This window comes from Papio anubis, chromosome 6, assembly GCF_008728515.1.
Source record: "Papio anubis isolate 15944 chromosome 6, Panubis1.0, whole genome shotgun sequence".
In the NCBI taxonomy this organism is placed as follows: Eukaryota; Metazoa; Chordata; class Mammalia; order Primates; family Cercopithecidae; genus Papio; species Papio anubis.
In genome coordinates, this window is record NC_044981.1 from 29,487,001 (window position 1) to 29,512,813 (window position 25,813).

At 47.4% G+C, this 25,813-nt stretch overlaps 1 protein-coding gene and 2 long non-coding RNA genes across 3 annotated transcripts in view; 1 reads left to right on the forward strand and 2 right to left on the reverse strand.

Moving 5' to 3' along the window:
• LOC110743055 overlaps window positions 1-2,118 on the reverse strand; it is a 2,532-nt gene extending 414 nt beyond the window's left edge. Inside the window, exons 1-2 of the long non-coding RNA XR_002521494.2 lie at window positions 1,631-2,118; window positions 1-1,238 (exon numbers count right to left, since the gene is read on the reverse strand). The exon at window positions 1-1,238 is cut by the window's left edge and continues 414 nt beyond it. This is a non-coding gene — a long non-coding RNA (uncharacterized LOC110743055). The remainder of the gene's footprint in view (window positions 1,239-1,630) is intronic.
• Window positions 2,119-14,650: 12,532 nt separating this feature from the next.
• LOC108585411 lies at window positions 14,651-16,754 on the reverse strand. The gene is made up of 2 exons (XR_004184538.1): window positions 16,640-16,754; window positions 14,651-15,374 (listed from the first exon to the last, which is right to left on the reverse strand). It is a non-coding gene; the product is annotated as an uncharacterized LOC108585411 (long non-coding RNA).
• A 422-nt stretch (window positions 16,755-17,176) lies between these two features.
• PACA-F (major histocompatibility complex, class I, F) lies at window positions 17,177-19,767 on the forward strand (the record flags this gene model as incomplete). Its single annotated transcript, NM_001112631.1, is given in 6 exon segments — window positions 17,177-17,240; window positions 17,371-17,646; window positions 17,893-18,168; window positions 18,751-19,026; window positions 19,167-19,283; window positions 19,735-19,767. Coding segments are annotated over 6 exon segments (1,042 nt in total), but the record flags the coding sequence as incomplete, so codon positions are not given.
• Window positions 19,768-25,813: the final 6,046 nt, after the last annotated feature.

Sequence of the window (25,813 nt, forward strand, 5' to 3'; positions counted from 1 at the left end):
TGGCAATGGACTTTTCTGCTTTCTCCCAGAACACTTCATATTCATTTTCTCATCTGGGTTTGCTTGGTTGCAAGGTGTCTTCCACACCCCCGCGTTTATTTCAAGTCGCAGAAACACTTGCTTAGCAAACAAGTACTTTGGGAAATGCAGGGTCTCAGGCTCTGTCCTCAGGACTCCACACATCAGAAAGATGTGTGCATCTCCTCCCGCAATCCTGGAGGTGCCGGTGGACTGCAGGTTCACTCCTCACTGACTTTACTCATGTCCTACTGGAAAAGGATGGAGCTTCTAGAAATGTCCCAGTGGCTTGGAACACTCAGTTTCTCTGTGTTCACTGCAAGTAAACTGACAGTTTGACTTTTCAATTCTATTCAATATCTGAAAATAAGCAGAATTTTCAGTATATTTCCTTCCAGAGAGTAAACTGAAAAGGGAATCTTTCTAAATTCAGAGTTATGATTTCCTGAAACATTGAAGAAGGCAAATGTGGGGACCTTAAAGACAAGAGAATTCTCTGACCTCAAATTTCATGTGGCAGCTGTAAGGTGGAGCTGGCAGCATCTGTCCCCACCTCTGGGTACACAGCAGAATGTGCCGGCTTTGGGGATCCTGGAGGACACAGTCACACTGTGTCTGGGGACATCCAGCAAACCCTCAAGAAGGACTCAGTCTACGCAGGAGCCTCCTTAAGCAACTTCTCCCTGAAGAAACTCTGAAGTCTTAGAAATCCATAAAGAAAAAAGATATTCATGTCTCTGATAAAGAAAAGAAATGCCAGCAATCCAGCACCGAGAAGGGAAGCTACGAGACCACATTTTCTGCATGTGGAGGAGACACATCTAACGGAGAAGTGGGAACTTGTCTCAAAAGTGTTGGGCCGCAGTGAGAGGATGTGGTCGTCACTGCCACCACCCGCTGCTCACTCAGTGACCCCTCCCCATTGTAACTAATGGGCCAATGAAGAGAAACCCTTTTCACCTGCCTGTACTGAAATAAGACTATTACAATCAGTCATCTCTGTGGTTGATTTTTCACTTAAGGATGGGATAACTGGGGTAATTGGTGCCTGTAGTGCAGGTTTTAAAGAAGTTCCCAGAAGCTCTTCTGAAGCCATCTCCAGGAGGCTGCCCCAGCGGGAATGAGGCCTTGCGCTTCTGCCACCCTGTGTGTCCCCGTGATGGAATTTTGGCCCAGCTAGGGATGGCAAGAGACCAGGCCATCGCAGGTGGTCTGCAGGCCTGGTGAGGAAGGACAATGACAGACGGGGAGGCGGAAACGCACACACACAACCAGACTTCCCCCTGGGTCCTGCTCCCATTCCTCTGTCCATCGCTCTTGCTCTGTCTGCCCCAGGGGAAATTTCCTGAAGGAAACAGGAAAAGGAACCTCTATTCCTGGCTGCATATCTTTTATGTAGGCCTTTCCTGTTATTCAAGCAATCCCCAGCAGATGGCAGAGAAGACATTTCAATTTCATGCCTCTGCGTTTCCTCCCCCTCCTCCAACTGGGAAGTCAGGACCAAGGGAGTGGGGGAGGCATTAAAGGTATAAATGAGCATGGGTGATAATTTCCCTTTCTCTGAGCTGGGGAGTCCCATTACAAGGGTGGGGATAGAAATGTCCAGTGTTACCATTCAGAGATGCCAGATACCGCTCTGAAAACAGCCAAAATATTAAAACATGATGCGCCTCCCTGGGCTCCTTGGCTCCGGGCTGCTGCTTTCTTCTATTGAGAATCCAGGAGGTGCTGAGCATTCAGTTAAAAGGGGGCATGAGGGTTCCTGCATTGTCCTCTGCCTTAATTGCATTTGAAAATACATTTTGTCAGTTCAATCCTTCTCCCACCCCTCTCTGTTTCTCTTTTTAAAGAAGCTGAACATTGGCATCTTCAAAAGAAAACTGCTAACATGTGAAATAATATATTGTATTCTAGGATTTAGTTGAAAATAACCTGGTGTTGGGTTATGGTTGAGGATGTAGATAAATCAAGAGTGGGTGTGACTGAGTGAAGGGTACAGTGAAGGTCACTGTACTCTTCTCTCTACTTTTGTGTTTGTTTAAAATATTTGTACAAGTTTAAAATAATAAGGCCGGGCGCGGTGGCTCACACCTGTAATCCCAGCACTTTGGGAGGCCGAGGTGGGTGGATCATGAAGTCAGGAGATCAAGACCATCCTGGCTAACATGGTGAAACTCTGTCTCTACTAAAACTACAAAAAATTAGCTGGGCATGGTGGTGGGCGCTTGTAGTCCCAACTACTCGGGAGGCTGAGGCAGGAGAATGGCTTGAACCCGGGAGGCGGAGCTTGCAGTGAGCTGAGATCAAGCCACTACATTCCAGCCTGGGCGACAGAGTGAGACTTCATCTCAAAAAAATATAAATAAATAAATAAATAAGTACCAGGGTTACCAGGGGGCATGGTATATGCTGAAGAACCATGAGATACTGATTATAATTTCAAACAAATCTCCAATAAAAATAGATAATTTAAAGTAAAACCACAGGAACAAAATGTTTTTAGATATCTCCAAATTCCTCACTTCCCTCCTCTAAATTCAGGTGGGTCACTTCATACTTTCTCCCATCCGCAGTTCCCAATAGGCAGGTCCTGGAGCCCAACCGTGGTGGGGCAGGGAGTGGGGATTTAAAAACTGCATGATGAGCACCAGCAGGAAAGAGGATTGGCGCTGAGAGGGGAGGAGGGGCAGGCAGGAGACCCCTGGGGAGTTGCTGCTCCAAGGAACTCCTTTTTCACCCTCTGAGAGACAGGACCACAGACCCTTGGTCTTCACGGGTCCCATAACCTCCCCCAAATTGTATGTAAAATTGTGTGGGAATGCAGGTGAGTGCATTTCAGCTGGGGCTGGCTTTGGCAAGGCTGTGGCCTTCAGTAGATATCAAAGTAGTCATCTAGGTCTCGTGCAGATGATGGAAAACATGGTGCCTTGACCCAGAGTCAATGCCAAAGAACTCGGCTAGGACATAGAACCCAGTCATTTAATCAAAACCTAATCTATATGTTGCTATGAAGATATTTAGTACATGTGGTTAACATTTACAATCAGTTGACTTTATGAAAAGGAAATTACCCTCAATAATGTAGATGGGCCTCATCCAATCAACAGAAGGCTTTAAGAGCAGAAACTGCAGTTTCCCAGAAAAGAAGAAATTCTGCCTTAAGACTACAATATCAACTTCTGTCTGCATTTTCAGCCTGCTGGCTTATCCTACAGATTTCCTACTTGCCACCCGAATAATTGCATGAGTCAGTTTCATAACATGAATAAACACACACACACACCCTATTGGTTCTGTTTCTCTGATGAATCCAGAATAATACAGAATTTGGTACCTAGAGTGATTCTAGAGGACGATAATCCTTTTAAAACATTTATAGCCAACAATAAAAAATCTTTATTAAAAATGTTGAAAAGCATAAAACAGTAATTATAAATTAGCAAACACCCAACAAGAAAAGCAGTTATTTTCTTTTCCTTAGACAGTACAAGCAAGAGTAATCGAGATCTTACTCACTTTCAGCCACTATTTGCCCTCGATGTCCTTCACTTAAAACAAGCTTTTAGCTTGTGTTTTTGGAGTGGAAACTCACATGGCTACTAAGAAACGACTCTAAAAATGTAACTTAGGCACTCAAAATTCCATGTGCCGTGTTAACATGTAATGATGGTTCATATTACAGCCTCTCACAATAGGTAAGCATGATTTCCAAAGTGAAATTAAGTCACGTTTGTGGCTGCTGGTGAATGCGGCACAAATGGACCCATTCAGGCATCATTCTGCTCTGGGGCGTGGCTTCTGTGGCTCTGGCAAACTATACAAAGGCTTTTTCCTTTCTTTCTTTCTTTCTTTCTTTCTTTCTTTCTTTCTTTCTTTCTTTTTTTTTTTTTTTAAAGTGTATCTTCTGTGATACTTCAATTATTTTACCCCATTAATCATTTTCTTTCTTTTCTTTTCTTTTTTTTTGAGTTGGAGTCTTGCTCTGTCGCCCAGGCTAGAGTGCAGTGGCACATTCTCCGCTCACTGCAAACTCTGCCTCCCTGGTTCAAGCGATTCTCCTGCCTCAGCCTCCTGAGTAGCTGGGATTACAGGCACCTGCCACCGTGCCTGGCTAATTTTTCTATTTTTAGTAGAGATGGGGTTTCACCATCTTGGCCTGGCTGGTCTCGAGCTCCTGACCTCGTGATCCACCCGCCTCAGCCTCCCAAAGTGCTGGGATTACAGGCGTGAGCCACCGCGCCTGGCTTATTTTCTTGCAAACAAAACTGAAAATATCAGTTCATAATGTGTTTCCATATACTTTGCCCTTATTCAAATGGTTATGAACAAGTGGCCTTCCATTTTCTATTGCCGCTGTAATTATTTGTTCCTGATCTGACAACACCTTCTTCAGCTCCTTTCTCTGGCCACCGAGATTAACAGTCCAACAAGCAGTCTTTTGATTCACTAAGTGGCTTAATAGGGCAAGGTTGATTTGAGCCAATACTTCTGGAATGTTCATTTCGATTTGTAACGGAAGTTTTTTTCTGAATTCATCCCCACAAGGTGAGCTGGAAAACTGCAACCATAACCAAAACTAGAAAATACTGGAAGTAGCCAATATTTCTTTTCATCACCAAAGACTTGTCTCCAATTTTTACTATTGTTCTATTTTTTCCAGCCAGCCAACAGTAGTAGCTGAAAAGCGAGAGGACACTGATGAAGAACTTTGCAGGCGCAAAGAAAAGGAAAAGTATGCGGAGCTTTGCTGTGTATCTGTCAGTTCATCCTACTCCACTAGGACATGGCGTTCTCAAGACTTGATGTCCTCCAGGCCCCCAGCTGAGGGCAGCGAGCACCCTGAGAGCCAGCTGGACTTACTCTTGGTGTGTAACTACACAGCCACCGCATCTGGGTGGGGAGTTGTCCTGCACTTCTGGAATCATCTTTCTTGGTCATGGTGGCTACTGCTGTACTGTTCTTCTGAGGTAGGTGAGATAGGGTGTCCACAGACTCCCTTGAAAGGAAACAAGAGACTTGTCAGGTTGATGGAGAGAACAAGCTGTTCGACAGTGCACAAACCATATCCTGGGCTTGTGGTTAGAACATCCTGCAGCAAGGAGGTAGAAGAGGCAAGGGAAACATCCCCAAATCTAAGCAAGCACAGAAACCCATGATTAGCATCCTTGGGCTGACCTATGCTCATTATCATAGTAGAAAACATACGCCTGAGTGGGAAGTGAAGATGCTAATGAGACAGGAGATGTATGTGCTGGTATGTGCAACCACAGTGCACGCATGTCCAAGAGAGCACAGAACATGCTTAAAACAATACCCCTTCCCACCTATTCATGAATAATCATGTAAGACTCCTGTGAGGGAAGGGTACTGTCTCACTTTTGAGCAGCCTGCTCTGATCAGTTGTCAGAGTATACTTTCACTTTGCAATAAATTCTCCTGCTGACTTTTACTTTGGACTTGCTCTCAAATTCTTTTGTGTGGCAAGTCAAGAGCACGCACCGGCCCATCGGCTACATATCCTACCTTTTTTCTTCCTTTCTGTATCTTGTTGCTAGGGATAACTTTGCCCCTGCTGGCAGCATGCCCCTGAGGATGGTGTGCTGTGGCAGGTGTCCTCCTCGGCTTGGCCTTAGGTCACTAAGCATAGCCCATGGTAGGAGGTTCTGAGAATGAGTGGAACTGCCTCATGCAATGGTCCCCATGGGAGTGGCCCACAGGTGCTTGCATCTGTGGCATTTTCACCACGGTTTAAAAAGACTCAAGAATGTACTGTGGGAGGAGAGCAGGTCTGGGGCCTCACCTGTGTCCCCCACCTGCTCATCTGCATGGCCGTGCGCTTGATGTGGTCAGAAGTGAGAAATGCTGCTGCCCCTTTGCAAAGCACTACTTAGTTTTTCTCTTCTTAAAGGTGGTGGCACGATGCCCAGGTTGAGATGGACGCTGGAGTCGGCATCCTGAAGTAAAAGGAGAGAGTTTAATAGAAATACCTGAGCTTTTCAATGCGCATGAACAGGGCCTTTTACCCTCTGGCAACCATGTGTTTCTCATTGAGATGTTTCTTGTCCTCAGAGTGATTTTTCCTTTTTGCAGGTGGTTTATCAAAACAGGAAAGGACAGAAAAGAAAAAGCAGGAGAAGGTGTGTGGGGAGCTGGGACCCTGGCCCTGTGCAGGTAACCTACAAAATGCTTCTGGGGAGGCTGCCGCCATCTGGGGCACTGGCACATGGGGCACGGCAGGGCCCGCCTTCCTGATGATGCCGCCTGTCCCAGTTGCTCACCGGAAGTTGCAGTGCCCAGATCAGTTTTGTATTGATGGGAATTTTTAAAAAATATTATATTACATAATTTTATGCTTTTTGAAAATAACTAATAAACTTTTCTGGCTAAGTTGTTAGTAATGGTAATCTCTCTAATGTGCTTAAAGACAGTCAAATCTACAGGGTTCCCATCTTCACTGGATGCCCGTGCTTCCTGCTTGGTCTGTTTTCAGGTGTCTTTGCCTGTTTGTTGCCCCTATGACTGCTGACATCCTGCCTTTTGGTGGAAACCACACTCTTCCTTGCCCATTGAGGGTTGGAAAATTGGATGACTAAACTCAATGAAGATAGAAGATAACACTTGTTCTACATGGGTGCCTTCATCACCTGCACTTGAAAGCAAGGCTGAGGTGCAGAAGGCACAAAATGTGGCCATGTCCCTTGGCTGGCAAGTGGCCTATGAGCAATGTGAGCCTGAGTGGATGACACTGTGACACAGTTCAGGGTGCATCACAATGTTGCCCTTTGTGACTGCAGGGCCAAAAGGAACCAGGGCTGAGAGGAACTTGGAGACATGCTGGGGTGGGGCCAGATGAGGGCCTGGAGAGAGCCTCCACCCACCGTCACAGGGCCGGGGGAGACAGATTGAGGAGAGGCACCTGCCCCTCTCTCTTTGCAGAGTGGAATGACAGCTGATGACATCATTGTGAAAGTCACAGTACTACAGAGATGTTCGGACATTCATCAGAGGCAGGCCTGTTGTGGGAAAGTCAGGGCTCTGGTGAGGAAACCTGAGATTCTGCAAACTGGAACCGGGTTATCCTATGGGTGCCCTTTAGAACCCTCTGGGCATGCAGAGGAGGCTCTTCTCTGGTAATAGTTCCCACTTGCTACACTGGAATCTGCTGCAGAAGCCTCACCCCTATGATGCAATGGGAATCCCACTCAGTAGTTTTGCAGTAACTAGCCGGTAGGTATGTCCCCGTAGGAGCCTGAGGAACAGTTCTGGGACTGGAATTTGAGGGTGTTTGATCAAAGGGCCAGAATCAAGCTGGATAAATAAAAAACACCTTTGGCTTGGGAGCACTTTCTCAGGGTTTGGGTTTATCAAGGACCTCAGGGCATGGGGCAAATCCACTGCTGGGGTAGACCCATGTAGACTGGAAAAAATGATGCCCAACTCTCAGTAAGTTAGACATGACTTAGTTGTAGGAACATGTAGAGGATGGATAAAGAGGCCGAGGGAACTTGGTGTGTGGGATGGAGACATCATGTGAGACCAGAAGGCCCACTAGGGCCATGCTCCACAGAGGACCCAGAGGGCACACCTTCCACCAGAGCCTCAGGAATGTACCGGTAAGAGGGACCTGCATTCCTAAGAGGCGTCAGGGTGGTGTCCTCTGCAGGCTGGGTGTGATGGCAGGAAGGAGGTCCTTAGTTGGGCTCATTGATATTCCTGGGGAAAATGTGGCCCTGAAAAGATAGAGAACCAAATGGTGGCAGTGACCTGCAAAAGCCAGAGGGCACGGTTACCATGACAATCTCAGAGGAGCATCTGAGGCAGCTTGATCTGCAGGGAGTTGTGGGGAAGGTTAATAGAGGGTGGTGTCAGAACAGACAGGCAGCCAACAAGGGTGCTGCTTGATGTCCATGATAAGAAAGCAAGAATTGATGAGCAGGAGGCTGAGGGTGTTTCACTCAATACAAAGTCATGATCCCACTCTCAATTCCTAAACTTCAACCAAGTTTCAGATTCAGATCCCAGTTCTAGAGGAGTCCCTATCCCAGGAGGAAGGACCCTGGAACCTCATGGCAAGTATATGCTGGAACAATTCCTTCTGTCTTTCTGCCAAGGAGTCTACGGCCATTTACTCGGGGGACTGTACACTGGGAAAGGGAAACAGGCAGAATTTGGGGGAGTATTGACACTGGGTGTGAGCTGATATTGATGCCTATAGGCCTACAGCACCATCAGGTCCCCATCACAGTGGGACTTACAGAAGCCGGGAATAAACCTGGACACATCACAGTGGAACCACCGGGTCCACAGACCCAGCCCTGTTTTATCTCCCCATTCCCCAAGTGTTTAATTGGTATTGATGCACTGGCAGCTAGAGTAACCCCCACACTGGGTCCCAAGTCTCTGGAATAAGGGCTCTCGTTGTCTGAAAACCAAAGGGAAATCTCTGCAACTGACTTCATCCTGGCCAAATAAAAAATGATATTGAGTCCCAGGGTGGGTCTTATGAAAGGTACTGTAGTTATTGTAGGTGTAGCACCTCCATTAGAGAGCTGAAGGATGAGGGGTGGTGTTGGGGTTGCCTATTATTTTCATGTGACCCAGCAATCTGTCCCCAAAGAAGCCTGATGGGGCCTAAAGAATGAATGGGATTACTTCAGACTTGACAGAGTAGGAGTCATAATTGCAGCTGCCATGCTGGCTGGATATCACTGGTAGAGCAGATTGATAAGGCCTCAGGCATACAGTATGCAGCTGTGGATTTGGTCAGTGCATTCCTTTCCACTCCAATGAGAAAAGCTCTACATGAAGTGATTCATGTGGGATCCACCACATGTTTCTTTACAGTTGACCTCAGGGTTATTGTCACTGACCTGCCCTCTATAGTAGTCTTCAGAGATCTGAAGAACCCGGCATCCTACAGAATAGTAAATCAGCTCATTTCATCAACATCATGTTGACTAGGATGGATGAGTAGGAGGTGGAAAGTATGCTGAAGGCCTTGGCAAATAACGTGCTCTTCAGAAGATGGAAGATAAACCATACAGAGATTCAGGAGTCGCCACTGCGGTGAAGTTTTATTTGTCCGGTGGTTGAGGACATCCAGGAGTTTCTCCTCCAGAGTAAAAGACAAACTGTTGCATCTTGCATCCTCACGACAAAGAAGGAAGCACACTGCCTGGTGAACCTCTTTGAGTTCTGACAACACCGCATCCCACATCTATTGCTTTGGCCCACACTCTAGGAGAAATAGGAGGGGACTTACTTCAGTTGGGCCTACCGAGGAAAGGACACTGTGGCAGATTCAGGCCATGAGGCAGCACCATCCCTCAGACCTACCTGGAGGTGTCAGTGGTGGGGAAAGATGCAGGATGGAGTTGAAACAAGCACCAGTGGGGAAATCACACAGAGGGCCTGGGATTCTGGAGTAAGGCCATGCCATCCACAGCAGAGCCATATGCCCCTGTTAGAAGCAACTTTTGGCATGTTACTGGCCCTGATAAGAGAATACTTGCCATAGGACATCAAACAACCATGTGATTTCAAATGCCCATATGAATTGGCTTCTGTAACTTAGGAAGTCATAGATTGGACAGACCCCAAAGCATTCATCATAAAATGGAAATAGTCCATCTGGATTGAGCATGAATCCTATGTTGACACCTCCAGAAAACACCCGAACCTGAAGTGGCACTAAACAACCAAGCAGACAAATTGAAGTTAGCCAGCCCTCAGCATGGGTCAGCCCAGGCCTGGCAGAATCGGTGCATCAGTGGAGCAACCACAGTGGCAGGGATGAGGCTAAATATGGGTCCAGAAGCACTAACTGCCATCTTCCAAGACAGATCCAGCTGCTGCCACCTCTGAATGTCCAACTCATTAGCATTTGAGGCCAATGATGTGCCTCAGTGGGGCTACATTTCCTTAGGTGACTAACTCGCTGATAAGTGATGAGTTGACTACATTGAGCCACTTCCATCCTGGAAGGGCCGGAGGTTCATCTTCACAGGGTTAGGCACCATTCCATGAGTGGGTTTTCCTGTCCTGCTCTCACTCAGTCAGCACCATTCTCTGGGGACTGTTGACGTTCCTGATCCACAAGCTTGACACTGCTCTTAGCACATTGTCTTCCTGGGGGAATCCACTTGACAGGGAAGTAGGTGCAGCATTTTCACGGCCATGGGATCTACTGGTTCTATCATCATCTGTACCACCAAGGGTCTGCCAGCCACAAAGAATGCCAGACAGGTCTTCTACAGGCACAACTCAGTGCTAGTCTGGAGGAAGAACTCTGAGGGCTGGGTGCTGTCTTTCAGGACATGGTGCATTTATTAAATCAGAGACATGTCTATAGTGCTGTGTTCTCAGTAGGAAGAACATGTGGGTCAAGAAACCAAGGAGTGGAAGTGGGTATGGCTCCATGTCTCATCCCTTAGATTCACCTGCTGTGGGAATTTGCAGTTCTCATCTCCCAAACCTGTGCTCTGCAGGGTAGAAGGTCCTGGATTCTAAAGGAGGGTACTCTTCAATCAGGACAAATGAGAGCCCACTGAACAACACATTACTATTGCCCGCAGGGGATTTGGACACTATGTGTCCAGAGACTAGCAAGTGAGGAGTCCCCTCCTCTCCAGGCACAAGTAATAGATCCTAATCTCCAGGAGGAGATTGGGCTGCTGTCATACAATGAGGGCAGGAGGAATGTGTGTGGAACGCAGTGATCCACTTGGGGGGTATCCTGGTTCAATTTTAAGTGTTAGTGGAAGTGTCCAGCAACCAAGCCTGAGAGAATTTGATTTCCAAGGGCCCAGAAACCTCAGGAAGGGTTTGAGCCATGCTCCCAGATAATCTCCCAAGGCCCCGCTCCTGTGCTCTGACATCCTCAGCAGCATTGGGTGCAGATGCCTTGCTTCCCACAGGTTGTTCCCAATCAGTGATGGGTGACAAGAGGGACACTAAGGGAGACCCATTTCTGGAAGACAAGGGCCAACTGTGGCTAGAGGACTCCTCCATGGCCTAGCTCAACTCTCCTTAGATTGCCTGTGATCTAGGATTGCCTGTGTCCAACAAACCTCCTCTCCTTCTGTCCCTCACTTGGGGGTCACGCTTGCATCTCAGTCTGCTGCCTTTCCCAGGGTTTCCTGGATCTTTTCTCATATTGTCTGGCAGGTGTATCCTCTAATAAAATACTGCAACTTTAACCTCATGTCATCTGCTTCTTGGAGAATATGGACCAACAAATCATTTCCATTTACAACAGTGATCTCTTACTTATTCCAGTTTGTAAAATTCTTTTGTTTATCCAACTTCTTCCACCTGCAGTGGCTCCAGTTTTGCTGGTATTAGTATTGTTTTCTTTGGGTCAATTGATGTTCATTGTTTCAAGTCATTAAGTCTTTGGGTAGTTTGTTACACAGCAACAGGTAGCCTAATAAAGCCTCTTATGTTTCAGGCCCCATGATGGTTATCTACACATCTGATTCATTTTTCCCTTCCTATTTTATAATTTTTTTTTTTTTTTTTTTGAGATGGAGTCTAGCTCTGCTTCGCCCAGGCTGGAGTACAGTGGCAGCGATCTTGGCTCACTGCAAAGAGCTCCGTCTCCGGGTTCACATGCATTCTCCTGCCTCAGCCTCGGTAAGCTGGGACTACGGGCAGCCAGCCATGGCGCCCGAGCTGAATTTTTGTAATTTTTAGTAGAGGCAGGGAGGTTTCACTGTGAAGTCTCGATCTCTGACCACCATTGATCCGCCCGCCTGGGCATCCCCAAAGTGCTGGGATTACAGGCGTGAGCCGCCGCGCCCGGCCTATTTTTATAATATTATCCATACGTGATGTTTCCCGTTTCTCTACACCTATTCTCTTCTTGATTTTTCTCTTCCTTCCCACCACTTTTTCCTTTTTCTCATGAAATATTCCTAACATATAAAATAACCCTATGTAGTTATGATATAGAAAGCATTTTCTGAATCTGTATGTTAAAAGTTTAATGCCACAGTATGGGATACAAGTACAGAACAGGAAGTTATTAACAGAGTCTGAGTAAAAAGTGCCTGTTGTAATTCTGCAGTCAAGACAGTGACTTAATAATTGCAGTTTTGCCATTTACAAATTCTTTTTTTTTTTTTGGGGACAGAGTCACCAGCAATTAAGCCAGGCTGGAGTGCAGTGGGGCATGATCTCGGCTCACTGCAAGCTCCGCCTCCCGGAGTTCCAGCCATTCTCCTGCCTCGGCCTCGAGTGGCTGGGACTACAGAGGCAGCCACGCCCGCCCTCGCCCGGCTAATTTTTTGCATTTTTAGTAGAGGCAGGAGGTTTCACCGGGTTAGCCAGGATGGTCTCGATCTCCTGACCCGTGATCCATGCGCCTCGGCCTCCCAAAGTGCTGGGATTACAGGCATTGAGCCACAGCGCCCGGCCATGTTACAAGAATTCTTAACAAGAACTATTCACATTGGACCAAACCAATTGTATCCATGTGATGGAGAGGACCAGAATGCTATGAAAGTGGCCTTGACTAGAAATAGGTCATTTGATCCTTGGCTCACTGGCATCTCCATAGATTTTCAGTGTACAATGTTCATTCTGATGTGCAAGGTAATTCCATCTTGCAAAGGATTTGATGTGTTGCATTGTATCACACATTACACCTGAATTAAACTTTTACAGAATTGGAAATGCACGTTACTGATCAAAATAAATTAAACGGAAAAGATTATATATGAATAACTAGTGATAGAATAGCAAATAGGAATGGAAAACACAATAGCATTGCTTAAAAAATACTGTAGAAGCACAGAATAGCAGTGTTATTTAGAATCATAGTGATGCCCAAATCATGTCTACCACATCTCATTAAAAACCAGAGCAAAAGATGTCAAGTTTATTATGGAATTCCCACCCAATAGCCAGTTTTTGAAAAATCTTATTCCTAGATTGGAGCTAACCATTTTGGGCTACTGTATCCAACCAAAGTTACTGACATCATGCTCAGCTAGATGTGTTGGCTGAGGTATGAGATTCATATTTTTTCTATCTTAAAAGCAATCTGATTTGCAAATATTTTTAAAGATGATATTTGAATGAGAAAATTGGCATTTGGGGCATTCTTAAACTAAATTTGAGACATCTTAGCAAAACAAATAAACTTATTTTTAAGGCACTATTGTTATGGCACTGAAGTCTTGGAACTATTGGATCTAGTTACCATAAGTTCTCAACTGTGTTGCAACTCATTCAAGAGAATATTGTTATTAAAGGTATTTGCAAGAAAAGCTCAGAGATACTATAGTATCTCCTTTCTGTGTCTCAAACATTTTTCCCCTCAATACCCAAGGCTCTGCGATATCTCAAATTTTAATCATTACTTTAAAAAGAGAAGTTTAAAGCATTATAGAATTATAATCAGATGAAAGAAGATTTGGATTTATAAAATTCTGAAACAATAATTTTAATTTTGCTTTTAACATATATGCAAATTCTTTGATACTCTCCACTTTCCAGAGGTACAGCTTAGTTCCCTCCCTGTGAATGTGGCCTGGACTTAATGATTCACTTCTAACTAATGGAGTAAAGTTGACATAACAGTTTGTGACTCTTGATGTAGAACAAAAAACTTACCGTAGCTCCACCTTTGCTCTCTCTGTCTCTGGGATCATGAACTCTGGGGGAAGCTGGCTGCTGTGTCATAAGCAGACCTGTGGAAAGGTCCATGTGGCTGGGACTGAGGCCTCCTGGGACCAGACAACAAGGAACTGAGGCCTTTTCCAACAGCCATGTGAGTGAGCCATTTTTCATGCAAATCTCCATCCCAGTTGAGGCCTCAGATAATGCAGCCGTAGACTGACAACTGGACTGCAACCCTGTGAGAGGCCCTGAGCCAGAAGCACCTCGGGAAACCTCTCCTGGATTCCTGAGCATTGGAAACTGTGGGAGATGATCCATATTTGTTGCTTTGAGCTGTTACATTTTTAGTAATTTGTAATATAACAGTAAAAAAATGAATACAGCTTCACAAGAGAGGATGAATAATTGCACTTTAATTTTCATTTGCTCTAAATTTATTAGTATTATTGTTATCATCATTATTATTGAAACAGGGTCTTGCTCTATTACTCAGGCTGGAGTGCTGTGGCAGGATGACAGCTCACTGCAGCCTCGACCTCCTGGGCTCAAGTGATCTTCCCACCTCAGCTGTCTGAGTAGCTGGGAGTACAGACAAGCACCACCATGCCTGGCTGAAATTTTTATATTTTTGGTAGAGACAAGGGTTTTGCCATGCTGCCTAGGCTGATCTTGAACTCGTGAAATCAAGCTCTCTGCCTGACTCTGCCTCCGAAAGTGCTGGGATTACAGGCATGAGCCACCACAACCGCCTAAATTAATTACAAAATACTAAACATGTCATTTGGTTTTAAGAGGTAAGAAGAATCTCCATGGCTAAATAGGATGTATTTTATTATCATTCACAATTATTGCTTTATTTGAACTTCAATTTCCAACTGTGTCCCAATTAAACTCAAAAGAAAGACCCAAGCCATGCTAGGCTGATTCCATCATCGCCCCCATGATAGGCGTGTGCCCCTAGTCATTCACCTGACCCCAGTGAATCAACCACCAAAAATGTAAGTCCTGCCTTGAAGGGATTTTTACGTATATAATTAAGGTCCTAAATCAATTGACTTTAAGACAGGGATTACCCTTGGTCGGGCTGTCCTCATCTGGCAAGACCTTGAAAGGACTGGGTTCTTCCTGATCATAGAGATTGACAGTGTGAGATGGATTCAGTGTGAGGGAGTTCCTCCACTGTGGGTTTTAAAAATGAAGGGGCTGTGTGGCAAAGAACGATGGTGGGCACCAGGAATTGATAGCAGCCTCTCTCTACCTTGACAGCAGGCAAGGAACAGGAACTTTAGTCCTACAACTGGCAGAAACTGAATTCTGTCACCTCTGTATAAGCCTGAAGGAGGTCCTCAAAATGAAAACATAATTTTGGGAAACCCTAAACAGAGAACCCTCCAATCATGCTCGGATTTCTGACTGAGGAACTGTAAACAAACAAGTGTTGTGTGGTCAGGCATGGTAGCTCATGCCTGTAATCCTAAGGTTTGTGGGAGTGACGCAGGAGGATTACTTGCAGCCAGGAGTTTGAGACTAGCCTGGGCAATTTGAGGAGACCTTCTTCTCCACAAAAAAATTTTTCTTTTTTTTTAATTTACCTGAGCATGGTGGTACTTGCCTGTAGTCCTAGCTACTCCGGAGACTGAGGCAAGGGGACCTCTAGAGGCCAGGAGCTTGAGGCTGCGGGGAACCATGATCATGCGACTGCACTTTACCCTGGATAACAGAAGGCCACGTCTCTAAAAATAAATAAATAAAATAAATGGGTGCTGTTTAAAGCCAATGTTTGTGGTAATTTGTTATGCAGTCATATAAAATTCATATACAGACTCAACAGACACATGGAATGAATTTATAAATTGATATGCACACTATATGCATAAAATAAAATATTTCCTTTTTCCAGTATTTTTCATTTTATAATTTTCTGTGATGCAATTTAATACAATCATATTTCATTCAACCGGTCAACAAAAATTAATTTAGTGCCTATGATGAACCAGGTATGCCCTCATATGCTCAAGTGCCTGACATTCTAGAAGCTTCACAAGACCGAGGTGGAGCCACTGGAGTGTTTTAGGTGAAGAAACGACACACTGTGACTCGCAGTAGCAGGACCACTCAGGTGGCAGGCCATGGGACAGTGCTAGAGCCACAATTCTGGAGTGACAGGGTGGTGGGGACTAAGGGGAGAGGAGGGCCTGAGGGATGAGAGGGATAGAGGGAAGGGCTGGAGAAGCAGGAGGTGAGGAAAAGGAGCAGAGGGACAGAATTTGAAAGCGGCAGAATTCTTAGGTTTAAACACATTGTTTTATAAATTTTTAATACATCCATCTACAGAGCCTAGCAGGGTGTTCCTTACATTTGGCCTTTAACACCACATGCAGGACTGCCAAAAAATTAATTGCTTTTTCTGCTTTATTTTTCAGGTTTAAAAAAATACTAGGTGTTCCAATAAAATATGCACACCACTTAGATGTAGGTACTTCCTAAAAACAGGAAGTGCATGAGCACTGGTGAGGGGCATTGTGACTGCCTCGAACACTTTCAACTTTGAGGTGAATGAATGCACTGGCTCCTGGTTGCAACATACAATAACACATTGTGCTACTTTGTATTGAGGAGATGTCCTGGACTCACACAGAAACTCAGGGCTATAGAATGAAGGTAATTTTAGAATACAACAAAATACAGATACATAGTCTGGGAAAGCAAAACTTAGGAGCTCTGCGAGTTGTCAGTTGTAATGCATTTAGACACATTTACATATCAAGGGGACAAAGTAACATTTTTTACACGTAAGATTCCTGATAATTCAGGGGTTACCAAGGTTCTACTACTCACTGCAGCTAATAAAAATGAAACTGGTCTCCGTTCTATTTCGTATGCTCAGCTACGACTTTTCCAGAGGAGGAGGAGGAGGAGGACGAGGACGAGGAGGAGGAGGAGGAAGGAGAAGGAGGAGGAAGAGGAGGAGGAGGAGAAGAAGAAACTGTCTCTATACCGTCATTCTCAGGACAAGTTCATTCTCTGGCACCAAGCTCCTTGAGGTGAGTTTTCTTCCAAAAGAGTCCAGGGGAGTCCAGGTATGGAGTGGGAGGCAGAAAGTTCAGTCAAGGGACGGGGATTTCGGAATGAGAACTAAAGGGAGATGGACTCGGTCCATGCCGACGGTTTCTCACTAGTTTCTCAGTCCCCGGGCGAAGACCCCGGGAGACATTGAGATACACCCTGCACAGTAGGAGGAGGGTGAGGGCAAAGTCCCAGGGCCCCAGGAGTGGCTCTCAAGGGCTCAGGCCCCGAGGCGGCGTCTGGGGTGGGGAGGCTCAGTATTGAGGATTCCCCATCTCCCCAGAGTTTCTCCTTCTCTCCCAACCCGTGTCAGGTTCTTCTTCCTGGATACTCATAACGCGGCCCCATTTCTCACTCCCATTGTGTGCGGAGTTTCTAGAAAAGCCAATCAGTGTCGCCGCGTTCTGGTTCTAAAGTCCCCACGCACCCTCCGGGACTCAGACTCTCCCCAGACGCGGAGGTTGGGGTCATGGCACCCCGAACCCTCCTCCTGGTGCTCTCAGGGGCCCTGGCCCTGACCGAGACCTGGGCGGGTGAGTGCGGGGTCGGGAGGGAAAGGGTCTCTGCGGGGAGCAGCGAGGGGCCGGTACCGCTGGGGCGCAGGACCTGGGGAGTTGCGCCCGGAGGAAGGTCGGGCGGATCTCAGCTCCTCCTCGCCCCCAGGCTCCCACTCCTTGCGGTATTTTAGCACCGCTGTGTCGCGGCCCGGCCGCAGGGAGCCTCGGTACAGGTACATCGCGGTGGAGTACGTGGACGACACGCAGTTCCTGCGGTTCGACAGCGACGCCGCGATTCCGAGGATGGAGCCGCGAGCGCCGTGGGTGGAGCAAGAGGGGCCGCAGTATTGGGAGCGGACCACAGGGTACGCCAAGGCCAACGCACGGACTGACCGAGTGGCCCTGAGGAAGCTGCTCCTCCGATACAACCAGAGCGAGGCCGGTGAGCGACCCCGACCAGGGGCGCGGGTCAGGACCACTCCCCATCAGCCACGGACCGTCCGGGTCCCCCAGAGTCTCCGGGTCCGAAATCCACCCTGAGGCTGCGGGACCCGCCCAGACCCTCCACCCAGGAGAGTCCCAGGGGCCTTTACTGGGTTTCATTTTCAGTTTAGGCCAAAATCCCGGCGGGTTGGGCGGAGAGAGGGCGCGGCTAGCTGGACGGGGCTGACTGCGGGGACCGGGCCAGGGTCTCACACCCTCCAGGGAATGAATGGCTGCGACATGGGGCCCGACGGACGCCTCCTCCGCGGGTATCACCAGCACGCCTACGACGGCAAGGATTACATCTCCCTGAACGAGGACCTGCGCTCCTGGACCGCCGCGGACACGGTAGCTCGGATCACCCAGCGCTTCTATGAGGCAGATGAATATGCAGAGGAGTTCAGGACCTACCTGGAGGGCGAGTGCCTGGAGTTGCTCCGCAGATACCTGGAGAACGGGAAGGAGACGCTACAGCGCGCAGGTACCAGGGGCCATAGGCGCCTTCCCCATCTCCTGTAGATCTCTTGGGATGGCCTCGCACAAGGTGGGGAGGAAAGTGGGACTAATGCTAGAATATCGCCCTCTCTCTGGTCCTGAGTGGGAAGAATCTTTCTGGCTTTCCAGATCCTGTACCAGAAAGTGACTGTGAGAGTCCACCCTGCTCTCTGGGACAATTAAGGGATGAAGTCTCTGAGGGAATGGAGGGAAGACAGTCCCTGGAATACTGATCCACGATCCCTTTTGAGCCTTGGGCCCGGTGACTTTTCCTCTCAAGCTTTGTTCTCTGCCTCACACTGAATGTGTTTGGGACTCTGATTCCAGCTCTTCTGAGTCCCTCAGCCTCCACTTAAGTCAGGGCCAGAAGTCCCTGCTCCCACCTCAGAGACTCGAACTTTCCAAGGAATAAGAGATTTTCCCAGGTGCCTGTGTCCAGGCTGGTGTCTGGGTTCTGTGCTCCCTTCCTCACCCCAGGTGTCCTGTCCATTCTCAGGACGGTCACATGAGCACTGCTGGGGTTCCCAATGAGGAAGGCAAAGTACCTGAATTTTCTGACTCTGCTCAGATCCTCCAAAGGCACACGTTGCCCACCACCCCATCTCTGACCGTGAGGCCACCCTGAGGTGCTGGGCCCTGGGCTTCTACCCTGCCGAGATCACACTGACCTGGCAGCGGGACGGGGAGGAACAGACCCAGGACACGGAGCTTGTGGAGACCAGGCCTGCAGGGGATGGAACCTTCCAGAAGTGGGCAGCTGTGGTGGTGCCTTCCGGAGAGGAGCAGAGATACACCTGCTATGTGCAACACGAAGGGCTGCCCCAGCCCCTCACCCTGAGATGGGGTAAGGAGTGAGATGGGGTAAGGAAGGGGATGAGGGGTCGCGTCTCTTCTCAGGGAAAGCAGGAGCCCTTCTGGAGCCCTTCTGCAGAGCCAGGGCTGAGGCCTGGGGTCAGGGGCCTTCACCTTCCTCTCCTTTCCCAGAGCCGTCTTCTCAGCCCACCATTCCCATTGTGGGCATCGTTGCTGGCCTGGCTGTCCTAGCAGTTGTGGTCACTGGAGCTATGGTCGCTGCTGTAATGTGGAGGAGGAAGAGCTCAGGTAGGGAAGGGGTGAGGATCGGAGTCTGAGTTTTCTTGTCCCACTGGGGGTTGCAAGCCCCAGGTAGAAGTGTGTTCTGCCTCGTTACTGGGAAGCACCATCCACACACACAGGCCTACCCAGCCTGGGCTCTGTGTGCCAGCTCTTACTCATTTGTAAAGCACTTGTGAAAATGAAGGACAGATTCTTCACTTCAATGATTGTGGTGGTGGGGACCTGATTCCCAGCAGTCACAACTCACAGGGGAAGGTCTCTGCTGATGACAGACCTCAGGAGGGCAGTTGGTCCATGACCCATATCTGCTTTCTTCTTATTTCCTGATGAAGTAAAGGTGTAATCTGCAGTTACATATTTCTGGAAACTTCTCTGGGATCAATGACTAGGAGGTTGCTCTAGGACCTTATGGCCCTGGCTCCTTTCTGGCCTCTCACAGGACATTTTTTTCCCACAGATAGAAACAGAGGGAGCTACTCTCAGCCTACAAGTAAGTATGAAGGAGGCTGATCCCTGAGATTGTTGCGGTATTGGTCAGGAGCCCATGAGGGAGCTCACCCACCCCACAGTTCCTCTAGCCATATCTGTGGGCTCTGACCGGGTCCTATTTTTGTTCTACCCCAATCATTGACAGTGCCCAGGCTCTGGTGTGTCTCTCACAGCTAATAAAGGTGACACTCCAGGGCAGGGGCCCTGATGTGAGTGGGGTGTTGGGAGGAACAGAGGGGACTTAGATGTGCTATGGGGTTTCTTTGACTTGGATGTCTTGAGCATGAAATGGGCTGTTTAGAGAGTGACCCATCACTGTGACTGATATGAATTTGTTCGTGAATATTTTCCTCTATAGTGTGAGACAGCTTCCTTGTGTGGGACTGAGAAGCAAGATTTGTTCATGCCTCCCTTTTGTGACTTCAAGAAGCCTGAATTCTCCTTCTGCAAAGATGTCCAAATGTGTCTTCACCCCTGTTAGCATAATGTGAGGAGGTGGGGAGACCAGCCTACCCCCATGTCCACCATGACCCCCTTCCCCGCACTACCCCGTGTTTCTACCCAATTACCTTTCCTGTTCCAGATACATTGGGGCTCGGATGTCTTTATCTCTGTCTCAACTTCATGGTGTACTGAGCTGCAACTTCCTGCTTCCCTATTAAAATTAGAATCTGAGTATAAATTTGCTTCTTTAAATTCTTGCCATGAGAGGTTGATGAGTTAATTAGAGGAGGAGATTACTAACATTTGAGAGACAAAATAAATGGAAAACCTGAGAACCTTCCAGAGTCTATGTTTCCTGTGCTGATCTGTTGCAGGGCAGGAGAGGAGATGGGGCTGTGCCCCGTGGGTACTCAGGCCACTGTGAGCTTTATCTGGTCACTACTCAGCCAGGTCATCTTTGCTGCTCTAGTGGCCTTGGTCCTACAACAGAACCTTTTCCCAGCAGGACCTGCGATCTCAGGGACTCGAATGTTATTTAGGGCAGTCCCTGCACACAGAAGTCCTTGTGGTATCAAGAGACTGATTTTTCAGACCTGTCCAGCACTTGCCCTCCTTCCAGGCTCTTTCCTGGATTGTATTTTCCATCTTTTCACCAGCCTTCTTATAAGAACCAGATTGTGACATTTGCAGAGAGGAGGGGTCCCCTAGTTTCTCATCACAGGTAACCTTCTGTTGGAGCTCCTCTTCTGCTGTCCTACTCATCTTCCTACCCTGAGTTGTAGTAATCCTAGCGCTGGCTCCAATCCAAACTCATGGATTTGTAAAGCAGAGTCTAATTTAGATTCATATGTAGTTGGGAAATTGGACTTATAAGCCTAAGATTATCTTTCCTGAGGACAGAAATATGGTTGTGTGCTGCAGTGTGCAGGAGGGTTGGTGTGGGAGGAGGAATGAGGGGAGGGAGGGCACCCAAGCAGCACTGGTGACAAAAGCACCGGTGGCACTGATGTCAGTGTGAGAGGATGTTGTGCTGAGGCTGCCACAAACAGCTGTAGCAGCCACAAAATAGCATTTGGCTTGAGGCTACATTAATAAAGACATTGCCTTTCGGATAGGGAGGTACTCTACGGTGAGCTTTCATTGAACTGACATTTGTTATCTGCTAGGTATATGACTGTTTTGCATTTGGAAAACATCTTTAAACTAAAAACAGAAAAATTTCTGGCCTTGTGGCACATATGTTCTAGAGAGAAAAGGCAGACGCAACTATAAGCAGAGTACAGAAGGCAAATTCTTGTGTTAGAAGGTGGCAAGTGCTGTGGAGTGAGTCATTCAGAGTGTGGGCTGTGGGGACAGGGAAGGTGGCTGTTGTACTATGTAGTCATAAGCTGGCCTGGCCAGGCCGTGACCCAAGGAAAGATTTTTTTTTCTTTTTTTTTTTTTTTTTTTTGATATTTTGAGTCTTGCTCAGGCCTGCTGGAGTGCAGTGGGTCGGATCTCAGCTCACTGCAAGTTCATCTGGAGCCATTCTCCTGCCTCTGAAGCCTCCCAAGTAGCTGGGACTACAGGCTCAGCCCACCTCGGCCCCAAGGGTTTTTAGACATTTTTAGTAGAGACGGGTTTCACGGTGTTAGCCAGGATGCAGTCCTGGACCTCCTGATCTCGTGATCCTACTCGCTTCGGGCCTCCCAAAGTGCTGGGATTACAGGTTTGAGCCACTCACTGCAGATTTTTTTTTTTTTTTTTTTCACAGTTGGCAGAGCTTTACTGTGGCTTTAATTTGGGGAAAAAAAAAAAAGAAAGGAAGGAAAGAAAGAAAGGAAGAAAGAGAGAGAGAGAAAAGCAGCACAGCAAAAGAAAGAAGGAAGAAAAGAAAAGAAGAAAGAAAAGAAAGAAAGAAAGAAAGAAAGAAAGAGAAAGAAAGAAAGAAAGAAAGAAAGAAAGAAAGAAAGAAAGAAAGAAAGAAAGAAAGAAAGAAAGAAAGAAAGAAAGAAAGAAAAAACATTTACTTTGTAGCTGAATGCATATGCAAGTAGGAGTACCCCAGGCAGTAAACTCCTGCCATGGGTGGGCTGAGGGCAAGGACTGAGCCTCAGGTGGGTCTCCTGTTCCCTATGCTCCCCTGCACAGCAGCCTCTCCTACAGGCCCTGGGGCAGTCACAGGAGGGGGCATGCTGGGAGTGGCTGCTGTGGCCATTCACTTAGGCAGGACATCCCAGTTCTTGGACACCAGCTTCCTATCCTGGGTCTCAATTTTCCTCATAACCACGACCCTGGAGGAGCTGGTGTGGCTGAAGGAGCTGGAGCCCCTGCCAGAGCCAAATCTGGAGCCCAGGCTGTAGCTGAGGCCAGGGCTTGTGAGGGCCCCATAGGCCACACTCAGCCTACCTGAGTAGCCACCGGTGGTCTTTGTGTGGTTGCTCATGCTCCAGCCTGCTTTCCCTGCCATGCAGCAGCTTCCTGTAGGTGACAATCTCAATGTCCAGGCCTGCTTGATGTTCATCAGCTCCTGGTACTCGCACAGCTGCTGCGCCATGTCCTGCTTTGCCCACTGCTGGGTGGCCTCCAGCACAGACAACTTGGCTTCCTTAATGGCCAGTTCCCAATGCTGCTCTGCATCCGTGATGGTGGCCTGCAGGGAGGCCCACTGGTTTTTGAGGCTGTCAGTCTCAGCCTGGAGCCAGCTGAGGTTCCAGGTCATCTCTGAGATCTCCGCCTTTGTGTGACACAAGTCGTCCAGTGCTTCCCAGCCAGCGCCTGCAGTTCTTCATACTTGACCTGGTGCAGGCTCAGTCCCAGCCCAGCTTCGGTTGGTGATCTCTTCTTGCTGGGCCTCAACCTCAGCGATGATGCTGTCCATGTCCAGGGAGTGGCTGTTGTCCACAGACAGCACCACAGATGTGTCCGAGATCTGGGACTGCAGCTCCAGGATCTCCTGTTCATACAGCTGCCTGAGGAAGCTGATCTTGTCGTTCAGCCCTTCCAGGCGAGACTCCTGCTTTACCTCATTCATGTTAGCTTCAGCCACATCCTTCTTGATGAGGACAAATTCATTCTCCTTCTCTGTATTAATATTGATCTTATCCTTGTACTAGTTCTTGAAGTCTTCCACCAGTCCCCGTGTGTTGCCAAACTTCGCCTCCAGTTTCAGCTTCTCCTGGCCCATAGTGTCCAGCTGCTGCCGAATGTTGATGTAGCTGTCAATCATGCAGTCCATCTTCCTCTGAGCCATCTTCTGCTGCTTTAGGAGGCTCCACTTGGTCTCCAGTATTTTGTTCTATTGCTCCAGGAACTGTAACTTGTTGATGAAGGAGGCAAATTTGTTGTTGAGGGTCTTGATCTGGTCCTTCTCCTGGGTGCACATGGCCTGAATGTTGGGGTCCACCTCCAGCTTAAGGGGCCTCAGTAGGTTCTGGCTGACCATGATGGCTGTGATGCCCCCCATACCACGAGCCCCAGGAGCCCCACCATAGCCTCCACCCAGACCCTTGCCATGCCCAAGCTACCCCAAAAGCTGCTGCCACTGCTGCTCACTTAGGAGAAGCTCAAGGAGCTGATGTGGGCACCAGGCCCACTCGTATAGGAGCAGCTGCTGAAAGCCTGGGGGCCAGATTGGAATACTTTGTAGGACTTCTGTGTCACCCTAATGGACATGGTGGGGGCAAGCGGGCTGAGCCAGACAGAGATTCAAGAAGGAGCAGGGAAGCTTCTTCTAGGTCTTGAAGAACAATTTGAAGGACATGAGGAGATACCTACGAGGATGTCTAGGAAAGTTCTTTCCAGGCAGGGGAGCCTCCCGTGAAAATGCACTAGGGCAGGAAGGTATCTGTCTTTTGGGAAGTGAGAAGAGTCCAGACGGGCTGGACAGAGAGTGACTGAGATGAGGTCAGAGGTGTGGCCAGAGCAGGTAGGCCTGGAGAGTATGGCCAGGGTTTTCACTTTTGCTCTGAGTGAGATGGTGAGTTTCAGTACAGTTTTGAAAAGTGGGACATGGTAGGACTTATTCTTCAAAAGCTTCTCTCTGGCTGCCCTATTGAGAACAGAACTGAGAGGTGGGGGACAAGTGAGGCAGTAGAGAAAACAGTGGGAAAGGCATGTAGCATTTCAGGATAGAGACATCAGTTACCTTGACCTGGGTGTGACCAGTGAAAATAATGAGAAGTGATGGGATTCTGGATGCATCATAGCATTTGCTAATGGATTGCATCTATGTTCTGAGAAAGAAGAATCAAAGACAGCCATGGTTTTAGACTATGAGAGTAGAAGGATGGAGTTGCTGTCAGTGGAGATGGAGAGACTCTGGCAGGAGCATACAGGGGAGAGGGCATCTCAGGCATTCATTAGAGGAGATGTCTACAAGGAATGCAGGTGAGGAACCCAGATGGCTCTGCAGCTACAGCTTCATCATCAAATTACTCTCCCGCTTCCACACCCCTGATCCCCTGTATCTCAGAGCCAGAGCACCAATTATACACACACACACACACACACACACACACACACTTTTAAGTTCTAGGTTACATGTGCACAACGTGCATGTTTGTTACATAGGTATACATGTGCCATGTTGGTTTGCTGCACCCATTAACTCATCATTACATCAGGTATTTCTCCTAATGCTATCCCTCCCCCAGCCTCTCTCCCCCCGACAGGCCCTGGTGTGTGATGTTCCCCTCCCTGTGCCCATGTGTTCTCATTGTTCAACTGCCACTTATGAATGAGGACATGTGGTGTTTGGTTTTCTGTCCTTGAGATATTTTGCTGAGAATGATGGTTTCCAGCTTCATCCATGTCCCTGCAAAGGACATGAACTCGTTTTTTATGGCTGCATAGTATTCCATGGTGTATACTCAGAGCACCAATTCTTTCCTGGGCTATCTGCACAGGTACGTGAAAGGGAAGTTATGATTTCCAATTTGTTATAATAAGTCACAGATTAATATTGTTCTTTCTTGGATAATTAAGGGAATAATAAGATAATGGGTAACTAAAACACTTATTAAGAATACTACAATAATGAAAATATTTTGATTAATCTAAAAAAGGCAAGAAAAGAAAAATAATGGAGCAAATAAAGAGGTAATATTAGAAAACAGCAAATGACAAGGTGGACTTAAACCCAATCAGGGCAACAACGACATTAAAGATAATGGACTCAAGCACCCCAATTACAAGACAAATAGTGCAGAGGGGTAAAAATAAATAGACAAATAAACAAACAAGCAAATAAATAAATAAATAACCATAGGCTATTTATAAAAGACATACTATCAGTGGAAGATACAGAAAAGTTGAAAGTAAAAGGATAGAAAAGAAATACCAGACAAACATTCATAAAAACCACATGGAGATGCCATTTAGAAAAACTACAGGACGTGAATCTCCTGAGACATAGAGTACATGTAGACAGCTTATAACATATCTGTTTTCTTTTTTTCAGAGACAAGGTCTTGCTCAGTTGCCGAGACTGAAATGCAGTGATGATCATAGCTGAGCTGATTGTAACCTCCAACTCCTGGGTTCAAGCAATTCTCCTTCTCAGCCCCCCAAGCAGCTAGGACTACAGGCACACACCACTACACCTGGCTATAACGTCCTTAATG